The sequence below is a fragment of the Ambystoma mexicanum genome, chromosome 3p (genome assembly GCF_040938575.1).
Source record: "Ambystoma mexicanum isolate Mex_15411 chromosome 3p, UKY_AmexF1_1, whole genome shotgun sequence".
In the NCBI taxonomy this organism is placed as follows: Eukaryota; Metazoa; Chordata; class Amphibia; order Caudata; family Ambystomatidae; genus Ambystoma; species Ambystoma mexicanum.
This window is the reverse complement of record NC_090925.1, coordinates 310,621,579-310,635,200: the sequence shown is the minus strand read 5'-3', so window position 1 is coordinate 310,635,200 and position 13,622 is coordinate 310,621,579. Positions and strand designations below refer to the sequence as shown.

The 13,622-nt window shown below is 52.0% G+C and overlaps 1 protein-coding gene across 1 annotated transcript in view; it reads right to left on the bottom strand.

Moving 5' to 3' along the window:
- The window catches only part of SOX18 (SRY-box transcription factor 18), a 49,351-nt gene extending 37,060 nt beyond the window's left edge, over positions 1 to 12,291 (bottom strand). The window contains exon 1 of the mRNA XM_069650842.1: positions 11,837 to 12,291. Within this exon, the coding sequence (XP_069506943.1) occupies positions 11,837 to 12,146 (310 nt within the window). The 5' untranslated portion in view covers positions 12,147 to 12,291. The remainder of the gene's footprint in view (positions 1 to 11,836) is intronic.
- Positions 12,292 to 13,622: the final 1,331 nt, after the last annotated feature.

Genomic DNA, 13,622 nt, shown 5'->3' with positions numbered 1-13,622 from the left:
GTTTCCCACTGATAAGCAGCACATGTGAGGTTCACTCAAGCACCTAACAGCTGGGCATCTGTAAAAACAAGCTAACAACTATCATTCCCGTTGAGGGCCTCCTCTGTGAACTATTCCTGAAGCACTCTGTCCCTAGCCCCAGGGTAGGCAACCTTTGGCTCTTCAGATGTTTTGGACTACAATTTCCATCAGGCCTACCCTGCATAGTCAATCGGGAGAGTTCATGAGAGTTGCAGTCTAAAACATCTGGAAAGCCACGGGTTGCAGACCGCTGCCCTAGCTTAACAGCCTCACCAGCGAACACACAGAAGGGATTTCTACTCCACCCTCTTGGGATTTCCTACCTTTATGGAAGTATCTTTTCTGGGATGTCTATTATGCCGTCTTGGGATTTGCTACCTTTCTAGGAAGTATCTGTTCTGGGATTTCTACTCCACCCTCTTGGGATTTTTTACCTTTCTAGGAAGTATCTGTTCTGGGATTTCTACTCCACCCTCTTGGGATTTTTTACCTTTCTGGGAAGTATCTGTTCTGGGATTTCTACTCCACCCTCTTGGGATTTTTTACCTTTCTAGGAAGTATCTGTTCTGGGATTTCTATTCCACCCTCTTGGGATTGTTTATCTTTCTGGGAAGTATCTGTTCTGGGATTTCTACTCCACCCTCTTGGGATTTCCTACCTTTATGGAAGTATCTTTTCTGGGATGTCTATTGTGCCGTCTTGGGATTTGCTACCTTTCTAGGAAGTATCTGTTCTGGGATTTCTACTCCACCCTCTTGGGATTTTTTACCTTTCTAGGAAGTATCTGTTCTGGGATTTCTACTCCACCCTCTTGGGATTTTTTACCTTTCTGGGAAGTATCTGTTCTGGGATTTCTACTCCACCCTCTTGGGATTTTTTACCTTTCTAGGAAGTATCTGTTCTGGGATTTCTACTCCACCCTCTTGGGATTTTTTACCTTTCTGGGAAGTATCTGTTCTGGGATTTCTACTCCACCCTCTTGGGATTTCAAACCTTTCTGGAAAGTATCTGTTCTGGGATTTCTATTCCACCTTGGATTTTCCCGCCTTTCTAGGAAGTATCTGTTCTGGGATTTCTACTCCACCCTCTTCCGATATCTTACCTTTCTAGGAAGTATCTGTTCTGGGATTTCTTCTCCAGCCTCTTGGGATTTCATGCCCTTGTATGAAGTATCTGTTCTGGGATTTCTACTCTGCTGTCTTGGGATTTGCTACCTTTCTAGGAAGTATCTGTTCTGGGATTTCTACTCCACCCTCTTGGGATTTTTTACCTTTCTGGGAAGTATCTGTTCTGGGATTTCTACTCTGCCGTCTTGGGATTTGCTACCTTTCTAGGAAGTATCTGTTCTGGGATTTCTACTCCACCCTCTTGGGATTTTTTACCTTTCTAGGAAGTATCTGTTCTGGGATTTCTACTCCACCCTCTTGGGATTTTTTACCTTTCTGGGAAGTATCTGTTCTGGGATTTCTACTCCACCATGGATTTTCCTGCCTTTCTAGGAAGTATCTATTCTGGGATTTCTACTCCACCCTCTTCCGATATCTTACCTTTCTAGGAAGTATCTGTTCTGGGATTTCTTCTCCAGCCTCTTGGGATTTCATGCCCTTGTATGAAGTATCTGTTCTGGGATTTCTACTCTGCTGTCTTGGGATTTGCTACCTTTCTAGGAAGTATCTGTTCTGGGATTTCTACTCCACCCTCTTGGGATTTTTTACCTTTCTGGGAAGTATCTGTTCTGGGATTTCTACTCCACCCTCTTGGGATTGTTTATCTTTCTGGGAAGTATCTGTTCTGGGATTTCTTCTCCAGCCTCTTGGGATTTCCTGCCTTTGTATGAAGTATCTGTTCTGGGATTTCTACTCTGCTGTCTTGGGATTTGCTACCTTTCTAGGAAGTATCTGTTTTGGGATTTCTACTCTGCTGTCTTGGGATTTGCTACCTTTCTAGGAAGTATCTGTTCTGGGATTTCTACTCCACCCTCTTGGGATTTTTTTTTTACCTATCTGGGAAGTATCTGTCCTAGGATTTCTACTCCACCCTCTTGGTTTTTCTTTACCTTTCTGGGAAGTATCTGTTCTGGGATTTCTATTCCACCCTCTTGGGATTTCCTGCCTTTCTGGGAAGTATCTGTTTTGGTATTTCTACTCCACCCTCTTGGGATTTGTTTAACCTTTCTGGGAAATGTCTGTTCTGGGATTTCTATCCCACCCTCTTGGGATTCCTACCTTTCTGGGAATTATCTGTCCTGGGTGCAGAATGTGTCTGCGCCTCTTCTCTGATACAGCCTAAACACGTGATCGTACGTATTCGTCCTGAAGGATGCCATCTTGATAACAGGGGCTGAAAGAATGTCGACACCCCAGGCTGATGTAATGGCAAGGAAGTTTGGGCAAGTTTTTTACTAAAGTGTGGAGGCACACTCCACACTTCACCTACATCCTTCTTTCACTCCTGCTGTTTCTTATTCACATCACAAATAAGTTGCACTGGGTACTTTTTTCTCTACTAGTAACTCCACGATTTCATGTTGAATAAATGTTAAACTTTAACCAACTAAAGGTTTGAGGTGTGGCTGGAATTCCTTTCACCGGTGGACGTTGTCATGCCACCAAGCAGGTGCTTCATTCTCTTTTCCAGCCATCAACATTTTAGAATTTAGAGAAGTGATTCTGTTAAAAAAAACGTGTGAATGACAAGTCACGACCCAGTACTGTAGTTCCACTTTCTGAATGAATTCTTCTGTCGTGAGCTAAACTAGCGGTCTGCCACCTTTGGCACTTCAGATGTTTTGGAATACAAATTCCATCAGCTCTAGCCCCCACTGTCAATGGTGAGGGGTGAGGGGAGGAGCAGTCCAAAATATCTGGCGAGCCACACATTGTTCTAAACGCCCTCCCTTTGCTCCACCCGCGGGACTTGCAATACCTACTACCCCATCGCACTGCCAGCTCTGCCTCACAGCAATGCCACAGCGTCTTTATGTCACTGTTCTATGCCCTCGCCAGTAGCTCCCATGCCAGTGCTGCTTACAGCACTGCCAGCCCTGCCCCAGGTCACTTGCAGTGTATAGTGCTTGTCACTAACAGTGCTGCCCTCTGGCATCGCCAGGGTCCACACTGCCAATTCTTCTCCATGTCGCTGCCAATTTCACAACCAGTGCAATCGCTGTATATCATATTGCCATGTCAGTCATTGCCCGGTGCCACTTCCCGTATTGCCCCATTTCACTGCAGGTGCCGCCTGTCAGCGAAGCGCATGCCAATGTCTGTACCAGGCAATACCACAGCCAATCCGGTTCAGCGCCAATGCATGTGGGTAGGGGCTACTCTATGTCACTGCAAGTACCCTAATGCCCTCCGCGTCACTGGCAGTGTCCCGCACAGGGCGAACATAAAGCCATGCACTGGCCACACACTTGAGTGAGGTGGTACTGGAACGAAGGTCTGCCGCAAAGCGAAAGTTGATCGGGGTCTCTCTGAAACTCGCCAATGCCCCAAAACACCCCAAGCTTCTTTTATAAATGCTATTCATTTTCCAGAATGGTTCATTGCTATTTCAGAATACCTTTGCAATCCATTTAGCCTAATACCAATTCATTCATGTTGACTTGAACTCATCGTTTTGCGCCTCTTTTAGACTTGCCATGTCAGTGTAGGGGGTGCAGTGTTATTGCTAGTGCTGCCTTGTACAATCCCCAGCCTCATGTTAGTGTAGGGGGTGCAGTGTTATGGCTAGTGCTGTCCTGTACAATCCCCAGCATCGTGTTAGTGTAGGGGGTGCAGTGTTATTGCTAGTGCTGCCTTGTACAATCCCCAGCCTCATGTTAGTGTAGGGGGTGCAGTGTTATGGCTAGTGCTGTCCTGTACAATCCCCAGCATCGTGTTAGTGTAGGGGGTGCAGTGTTATTGCTAGTGCTGTCTTGTGTTTTCTCCAGCCTCATGTTATTGTAGGGGGTGCAGTGTTATTGCTAGTGCTGCCTTGTACAATCCCCAGCCTCATGTTAGTGTAGGGGGTGCAGTGTTATGGCTAGTGCTGTCCTGTACAATCCCCAGCATCGTGTTAGTGTAGGGGGTGCAGTGTTATTGCTAGTGCTGTTTTGTGTTTTCTCCAGCCTCATGTTAGTGTAGGGGGTGCAGTGTTATTGCTAGTGCTGCCTTGTACAATCCCCAGCCTCATTTTAGTGTAGGGGGTGGGGGTGCAGTGTTATTGCTAGTGCTGTCTTGTGTTTTCTCCAGCCTCATGTTAGTGTAGGGGGTGCAGTGTTATTGCTAGTGCTGCCTTGTACAATCCCCAGCCTCCTCGTGTTAGTGTAGGGGGTGCAGTGTTATGGCTAGTGCTGTCTTGTGTTTTCTCCAGCCTCATGTTAGTGTATGGGGTGCAGTGTTATGGCTAGTGCTGTCTTGTACAATCCCCAGCCTCCTCGTGTTAGTGTAGGGGGTGCAGTGTTATTGCTAGTGCTGTCTTGTGTTTTCTCCAGCCTCATGTTAGTGTAGGGGGTGCAGTGTTGTGGCTAGTGCTGTCTTGTACAATCCCCAGCCTCATGTTATTGTAGGGGGTGCAGTGTTATTGCTAGTGCTGTCTTGTACAATCCCCAGCCTCGTGTTAGTGTAGGGGGTGCAGTGTTATGGCTAGTGCTGTCTTGTACAATCCCCAGCCTCCTCGTGTTAGTGTAGCAGATCCAGCGTTATTGCTAGTGCTGTCCTGTACAATCCCCAGCCTCCTCGTGTTAGTGTAGGGGGTGCAGTGTTATTGCTAGTGCTGTCTTGTACAATCCCCAGCATCGTGTTAGTGTAGGGGGTGCAGTGTTATGGCTAGTGCTGTCTTGTACAATCCCCAGCCTCCTCGTGTTAGTGTAGGGGGTGCAGTGTTATTGCTAGTGCTGTCTTGTGTTTTCTACAGCCTCATGTTAGTGTAGGGGTGCAGTGTTATTGCTAGTGCTGTCCTGTACAATCCCCAGCCTACTCGTGTTAGTGTAGGGGTTCAGTGTTATTGCTAGTGCTGTCTTGTACAATCCCCAACCTCATGTTAGTGTAGGGGGTGCAGTGTTATGGCTAGTGCTGTCCTGTACAATCCCCAGCATCGTGTTAGTGTAGGGGGTGCAGTGTTATGGCTAGTGCTGCCTTGTACAATCCCCAGCCTCATGTTAGTGTAGGGGGTGCAGTGTTATGGCTAGTGCTGTCCTGTACAATCCCCAGCATCGTGTTAGTGTAGGGGGTGCAGTGTTATTGCTAGTGCTGTCCTGTACAATCCCCAGCCTACTCGTGTTAGTGTAGGGGTTCAGTGTTATTGCTAGTGCTGCCTTGTACAATCCCCAACCTCATGTTAGTGTAGGGGGTGCAGTGTTATGGCTAGTGCTGTCCTGTACAATCCCCAGCATCGTGTTAGTGTAAGGGGTGCAGTGTTATGGCTAGTGCTGCCTTGTACAATCCCCAGCCTCATGTTAGTGTAGGGGGTGCAGTGTTATGGCTAGTGCTGTCTTGTAAAATCCCCAGCCTCATGTTGGTGTAGGGGGTGTAATGTTATTGCTAGTGCTGCCCTATGCAATCCCCAGCCTCCTGTTACTCTAGGAGGTTCGGTGGTGTTGTCAGGGCTGCCTTGTATCCTCCCCAGCCTCCTGTTACTCTAGAAGGTCCGGTGGTCTTGCCAGGGCTGCCTTGTATCCCCCCAGCCTCCTGTTACTCTAGGAGGTCCGGTGGTGTTGCCAGGGCTGTCTTGTATCCTACCCCGGCTCCTTTTACTCTAGGAGGTCTGGTGGTCTTGCCAGGGCTGCCTAGTATCCTCCCAGCCTCCTGTTACTCTAGGAGGTCCGGTGGTGTTGCCAGGGCTTCCTTGTATCCTCCCCAGCCTCCTGTTACTCTAGGAGGTCTGGTGGTCTTGCCAGGGCTGTATCCTCCCCAGCCCCCTGTTACTCTAGTAGGTCCGGTGGTGTTGCCAGGGCTGCCTTGTATCCCCCAGCCTCCTGTTACTCTAGGGGGTCTGGTGGTGTTGTCAGGGCTGCCTTGTATCCTCCCCAGGCTCCTGTTACTCTAGTAGATCCAGTGGTCTTGCCAGGGCTGTCTTGTATAATCCCCAGCCTCCTTTTACTCTAGGAGGTCCGGTAGTCTTGCCAGGGCTGCCCTGTATCCTCCCCAGCCTCCTGTTACTCTAGGAGGTCTGGTGGTGTTTTCAGGGCTGCCTTGTATCCTCCCCCGGCTCCTGTGACTCTAGGAGGTCCGGTGGTCTTGCCAGGGCTGCCCTGTACCCCCCGCCAGCCTCCTGTTACTCTAGGAGGTCTGGTGGTCTTGCCAGGGCTGCCTTGAATCCTCCCCAGGCTCCTTTTACTCTAGGAGGTCCGGTGGTCTTGCCAGGGCTGCCCTGTATCCTCCCCAGCCTCCTGTTACTTTAGGAGGTCTGGTGGTAATGACAGGGCTTTCTTGTATCGTCCCCAGGCTCCTGTTACTCTAGGAGGTCCGGTGGTCTTGCCAGGGCCGCCCCGTATCCTCCCCAGCCTACTGTTACTCTAGGAGGTCTGGTGGTGTTGTCAGGGCTGCCTTGTATCCTCCCCAGGCTCCTGTTACACTAGGAGTTCTGGTGGTCTTGCCAGGGCTGTATCCTCCCCAGCCCCCTGTTACTCTAGGAGGTCTGGTGGTCTTTCCAGGGCTGCCCTGTATCCCCCCAGCCTCCTGTTACTCTAGGAGGTCCGGTGGTCTTGCCAGGGCTGCCCTGTATCCCCCCCAGCCTCCTGTTACTCTAGGAGGCGTGGTGGTGTTGACAGGGTTGCCTTGTATCCTCCCCAGCCTCCTGTTACTCTAGGAGGTCCGGTGGTCTTGCCAGGACTGCCCTGTATCCTCCCCAGCCTTCTGTTACTCTAGGAGGTCCGGTAGTCTTGCCAGGACCGCCCTGTATCCTCCCCAGCCTCCTGTTACTCTAGGAGATCCGGTGGTATTGTCAGGGTTGCCTTGTATCCTCCCCAGCCTCCTGTTACTCTAGGATGTCGGCTGGTGTTGTTAGGATTGCCTTGTATCCTCTCCAGCCTCCTGTTACTCTAGGAGGTCCAGTGGTCTTGCCAGGGCAGCCCTGTATCCTCCCCAGCCTCCTGTTACTCTAGGAGGTCCGGTGGTCTTGCTAGGGCAACCCTGTATCCTCCCTAGCCTCCTGTTACTCTAGGAGGTCTGGTGGTGTTGTCAGGGCTGCCTTGTGTCCTCCCTAGCCTCCTGTTACTCTAGGAGGTCTGGTGGTGTTGTCAGGGCTGCCTTGTATCCTCCCTAGCCTCCTGTTACTCTAGGAGGTCCGGTGGTCTTGCCAGGGCTGCCCTGCATCTCCCCCTTCTCCCCAGTGCTCTAAGCCATGAATGGTACTCCAGCATGTCCATGGTCACACATCGGCCATGTCACTACTTTGGGGTCTGGAGGATTTGATCCTAACGATTTTCTTGGTCCAACCAATGTGCCTGTATGGTCTGGCCAGTTACCCCAGTAACCCCAATAATCCCGTCAATTCGCAGGTGTGCCTTTCGTTGGTACTCCAACTGCTGAGACATCTGAGAATACTGCCGATGCTGCCCGACCTCCCTCCAGCCTCGCTCATGCCAGGAGCTTTTCAGCTGGCATTGCATGCCCCCCTCCCATTCCCGTCCCAAGGTGCTGCCAACCCCAAACGACTGCTTGTTTGATGCAACCTCCCATGTCTGTAGCAGCCCCTCCCTTCTCATGCCAATGGTTTAGATTGCACAATGCCCCTGCAACCAGAGCTCCCTGCTTTCTGTTCTGAGACTCCAAATAGTGTAGAACGTGGATACACGCCTCTAGCCTGGAGCTCCCAGCAGGCCCTCTGCTTCCGGTATAGGGCTCCATTTGAGAAGCTTGCACCCCTGGGGTGCGGGGGGCGAAGAAGGGTGTGGAGGGGGCGGGGCAGGCGAGGCGCTTTAAAAAGAGATTATGGTGACTGTAATTGAACATATAATCATTTCATAAACTATATAAGCAGTTATAGCTTGTGCGGGAGCGGGAAACAATATTTTTACTCAAGGGGTGCGGGGGCTCAGTATAAAACAGTTTGAAGACCACTGCTCTGGAGGGATCGGGACATTGACATATGTGAACTAGATTGACCCCTGCACAGGCTTGAATGGTCCTGCCCAAGAACTTCGGGGTCTGTCCTCCTACTTACGGAGTCCAACACAGCTGCAAGAGCTTCGGCAGTGCTGGCATGTTAGCTCCCATCACTTCTCACTCGGGTTCCTTTCGGCCCTTTGCGGTCTCCCTGCATTCTAACCCCCGCCCTCATCACATTGTGATTCGACTTCATTTCCTGTCAACTCAGCCCATGCAGACCTGCAGTCTCTGAGCGGGGAGCAGACACCCATGTATCGCAGCCCCTTTCGCAGGCTCTGAAGTCATAGATCGTATAACCTTTGCTCTCTTTGCTCAGCGAGTGCTGATATGCAGCACACGAGAAACCTACCAGCACACTGGCCATGAAGAGAGAGCAGCGTGCCCATCAAAGATGGCAGAAAGTACGAGCAGGGCCTCTGAACAGGATATTTGCATACCCACAATCCTTTGCAAAATCAGCCACTACAGTTTTCAGTCCCACACGAATAACCGAGGAATGATGCCTCTTGCGTGAGTTATATTACATACATGTAGCGTGTGTGATATCCCCCAGTGGTATTGTCTCACTCACACTCATACTGACGAGTTCCGGTTCCAGACCAGTTGCAGGGATTCGTTTGCACCAGCTAAAAGAAGCCAGACAAACGTGTGAAGACCCTGCGAAACCAGCACTACTGTGACAAGTCCACACAGACCAAGAAGGAGCCTGACCCACGACTTCACACTCAACCCAAGAAGATGGAGAAATGGGGCTCATCTCAGGAAGATGGAGTAATGTGGCTCAACACAGGAACGTGGAGTAACGAGGCTCAAGGATATCCAAAATCACTGCCGATTGATAAAAGCCAGACAAACGTGCAAGGGTTAGTTAGCATTGACAGCCGCATTCAGAGCAAGATTTGGGGGTTTGCTTGCATGCTGCAGTGGTTGTTAAGACGACGGTGCCTACAATTGTTTATATTGATTTGGAAAGAGGAGCACGAGAGCAGTGGAAATAGCCTGACACAAGGCACTCTTTTGCCGAAGGACACGTACAGCGCTGCTGCTACTTGGTTTCGTGAATGGTGTCACTAATTCCACCAGGAAACGCCTTTTATTCTACTACACTGGATTGTAGACACCCTAGTCAGCTGTGCTCCCTCAGTCACATGTAACTAGAAATCGCCGTGTGCTTGCCTTCATGCCCTTATCACGGGCACAGAAAAACTGCCAGCACCAGGGGCAGATTAAAGAAATATTGCACGTATTAGCACTAGAGCAACCATTGCTACTGCAAGAAACTATACTTTCAAGGAATGTTTTAATCAGGGCAAATACCCTAATACCATTCCATATGAGCACAGGGCACATGATGTTGCCCAGATACAAAAATGCATTAAAAGAAGATGGTGTTGCCCGCGTGCAAACTGTGCCCTGGTGCTAATAACATGCACAATTGCAGTTCTAATTGAGCAAAGGTTTTCTAATATGGGGCAAACGCTCATACCGTGAAACTTTGCCGTACTGCTCATACCGTGCAGAATTGCACTTGAACTGGTGCAAAGTGTCCGTAACCTGGCCCCAGAAGCCGGGAAACATAATACATGACCTCTGCTTACTTGATGTGTGCACTATTCTGGACTCCGTGTGAGGTGCTACCACGTGAGTAGGGTGCTCAGGGCTGGTTGAGATGTTTTCTTCTTTCTTCAGAACGTCCTCGTTATTGGGGTGTTTCTTGCTGTTTTATGCCGAGTAACTATACTTATGCAGAGTGCCCTGCTGTTCCTTTAAACCGAACCCTCAATTTCAGCCTTGACCCCTAACTTTCCGTGTTAACTTTTGCTTTGACATCAGCACAGGATACTGAAATCAGGAACTTCAACAGCTTTCCATTTCACACAAACCAGCCTTCGCAATTGGCACGCACACTGCTGACAGCCTCCATAAAGATGCCAAGAACAGGATGGGCATGGACCCTGAGCTCACCCGTCCTCCCTATGAGTAGCTTTAATGCTCTTGGGTGGGCACTGCAATTAGCGCAGCTCTGCCCATTGGCATTCATCCTACCTTTCAGTACCTGCTAAAATCAGCAGACTCCCAAAAAATACACAGTAACAAATCACGTCAACTCCGCGCACTACCCCGAGGGGTGCTGGTGGGTGCTCAGGGCGCAGCACTGCTCCGCTCTACTCCCTCCTTCAAGGCAGCACTGCTCCAATCTACTCCCTCCTTCAGGGCAGCACTGTTCCACTCTACTCCCCCTTCAGGGCGCAGCACTGCTCCACTCTACTCCCCCCTTCAGGGCAGCACTGCTCCGCTCTACTCCCTCCTTCAGGGCAGCACTGCTCCGTGCTACTCCCTCCTTCAGGGCAGCACTGCTGCACTCTATTCCATCCTTCAGGGCAGCACTGCTCCGCGCTACTGCCTTCTTCAGGGCAGCACTGCTCCACTCTACTCCCTCCTTCAGGGTGCAGCACTGCTCCGCTCTACTCCCCCCTTCAGGGCAGCACCGCTCCGCTCTACTCCCTCCTTCAGGGCAGCACTGCTCCACGCTACTCCCTCCTTCAGGTCAGCACTGCTCCACTCTACTCCCTCCATCAGAGCGCAGCACTGCTCTGCTCTACTCCCCCTTCAGGGCAGCACAGCTCCACTCTACTCCCTCCTTCAGGGCAGCGCTGCTCCACTCTACTCACCCCCCTTCAGGGCAGCACTGCTCCGCTCTACTCCCTCCTTCAGGGCAGCACTGCTCCACGCTACTCCCTCCTTTAGGGCAGCAATGCACCACGCTATTCCCTCCTTCAGGGCAGCACTGCTCCGCTCTACTCCCTCCTTCAGGGCATCACTGCTCTGCTCTACTGCCTCCTTCAGGGCAGCACTGCTCCACGCTACTCCCTCCTTCAGGGCAGCACTGCTCCGCTCTACTCCCTCCTTCAGGGCAGCACTGCTCCGCTCTACTCCTTCCTTCAGGGCAGTACTGCTCTGCGCTACTCCCTCCTTCAGGGCAGCACTGCTCTGCTCTACTCCCTCCTTCAGGACAGTACTGCTCCGCGCTACTCCCTCCTTCAGGGCAGCACTGCCCCGCTCTACTCCCTCCTTCAGGGCAGCACTGCTCTGCTCTACTCCCTCCTTCAGGGAAGCACTGCTCTATGGGGGCACTGGAAGAACGCCTGGCAGGCCGATGACTTTCGTTGAAAGGCCGGTAGGGCTGGAATAGAGTCAACCCCATATCGGACATGACCGACATGGGGCGGGCTATTTCCCATCCCAGCCGGCTTTTCAGGAAGGTCCAGTACCTGCAAATCTCCCGAGTTTCAAAGATACCGACTTGTGGGGAAGTATCCAAAATTCTCTATAAACCAGTCCATCAATCCACACACCCATCTATGCATCCGTCCATCCCTCCCTCCATGCCTCCCTCTCTCCCTATGCGCGTCTATCCATCACTCTCTCCCTCCCTCCCTCCATACATCCATCCGCCCCTCTGCCCATCCGTCCATCCTTCTCTCTCTCTCTCTCCATCTCTCCATCCATCCCTCCATCGTCCCTGCCTCCATCTGTCCATCCATCCCTCCATCCATCTGTCCACCCGTCCATCCCTGCCTCCATCTGTTCACCCATCCATCCGTCCCTTTGTCTGTCCGTCTTTATACCCCTCTCTCCCTCCATCCATCCCTCCCTTCCTCCTCCCTTGCCTCCCTCGCCCTGACCCTTTGCTTTCGCACCTTCTTCCTCAGCCCCCTTACCTAGCATTTTGCTCAGCACGGCATTGTGCAGGTCCGGGTTCTGCTGGGCCAGGCGCTTCCTCTCATCCTTAGCCCAGACCATGAAGGCGTTCATAGGGCGGCGGATGCGGGTGTCCCCAGGGGGCGAGCCCTGACCTCCGGGGCCATAGCCGGGCTCGGGGCTGGGGGAGCGGCTGGGCCTCGTCTGTGGGCTGGGGGTCCTGGTGCCGGGGTAGCCTGGGCTGGGCTCAGCGCCCGCCCCCCATGAGCGGCCGCCCCCTGCCCCCTGGGAAGGCTCCTCTCTGCAGTAGTCAGGGGCAGATCTATTCATTCCAGCTGGGCAGCACTTTGGGGCAGAAACTGGGCAGACGGGCAAAGCAGGAGAACAGCCAGAGAGAGATCCCCGATAGCGTCAGAGGGTCCAGAGAAAGGAGGTTTTCCAAACTTTGAGAGGATGCTGAGGAGGAGGGGGAATTATAGGGACTGCTAGGGACCAACCGGGGTCGGAGGAGGGATAAGGATGCAGGAGGAGGGGGTTCGAGGCTCAGGACCAATCAGGAGCCGCGGAGGGATGAGAGGTGCACGGGCAGCTCCTTGGTTAGAGGGGGTGGGGGAGTGGGGGTTCTTGGCACTTGCTTCTCTAACCACTTTCCAAGCCTTGCTGGATTTGGCTTTTTTTTTTAACAAGCTGCAATATTTCTGGCTTGATTTAAAACTGCTTTCCCATAAAGCAGGGAAACCTCACACTGCGCGCGGGGGCGACGTGGGGGTGGGGACGGGTTATAGGGGAAGAGAAGGTGCTAGGGGGCAGCCGGCAGAGTCGTGCTTTCCGTTGCCACTCCTGGCACCCTGGCAGCCTCGCAGGTCGATGGGTCACCCGCAGTTGCTTACATTACATTGACCTATATTGATAGCCTCTTGCCAGGACAGGCAAATACGGAGAGAAGGTCGCCCCCTTTTTGAGTTATGATTGGCAACTGATGTAACTTTTATGTCACTCGGGTTAAAATTATGGCGGGTCAACTCACCCTTTCAACATTCCAAGGACAATAAAGTAATGGCAACTTATTAGTGATAGCATTGGATTTTTGCAGCAGCGCTTTGGTTCGGTTAGCCCACGACGGTAGGCGCTATACACGCATTACCGTCCCTCTCGCACACGGCGTGGTGTTAGTGTGCGCTCACATAATGGGTCGTGCGCGCTCCCGACGCCTCCCCAGGATGCCGAGTTGAGGGGAGCAATAAAGCGTTACAGATGTGCACGGAGTGGGCCGGCCTCTCCCGGGCCCTCGCCGGAGTCTGCCTGTCTGATCAATTGATTATCGTGCCTTTATTGTAAGCAGAAGGACCGGCGCAGCGGCTGACTCCAAGCAGAACTGGGATGGGATTTATGCATCTGGCGCAGGCAGGAGTGTGACTCACTGGGAACTGCTGAGCATTTCGTTTTGCCCCCTCCACCCCCTCCCCCAGCACACCTTTTCCTCCTTTCAGCTGCTGCGTTCCACACCCCACTCCCCTTGTGCAGCTGCATAGGACCTTATTATGTGCATGCATGCTGAAAGCCAAAGTCCTGCCCCGAGCTCTGGGGGCAGCGAGCATTGCCGGCAAGTGGGCGCCTTTGAAAGGCTGGAGAGGCCGAGGGAGGATCGGGTGCGAGTTCGCTCAGTAAAGAGAGGAGTCATTCATATCGCCATTTGGAGCCTCTAGAACAGGGGTCTGCAACCTGTGGCTTTTCAGATGTCTTTAACTACAACCCCCATGAGCCTTCTCCGTTGACTTTGCTGGGCGGGACTGTCGGAATTTGTAG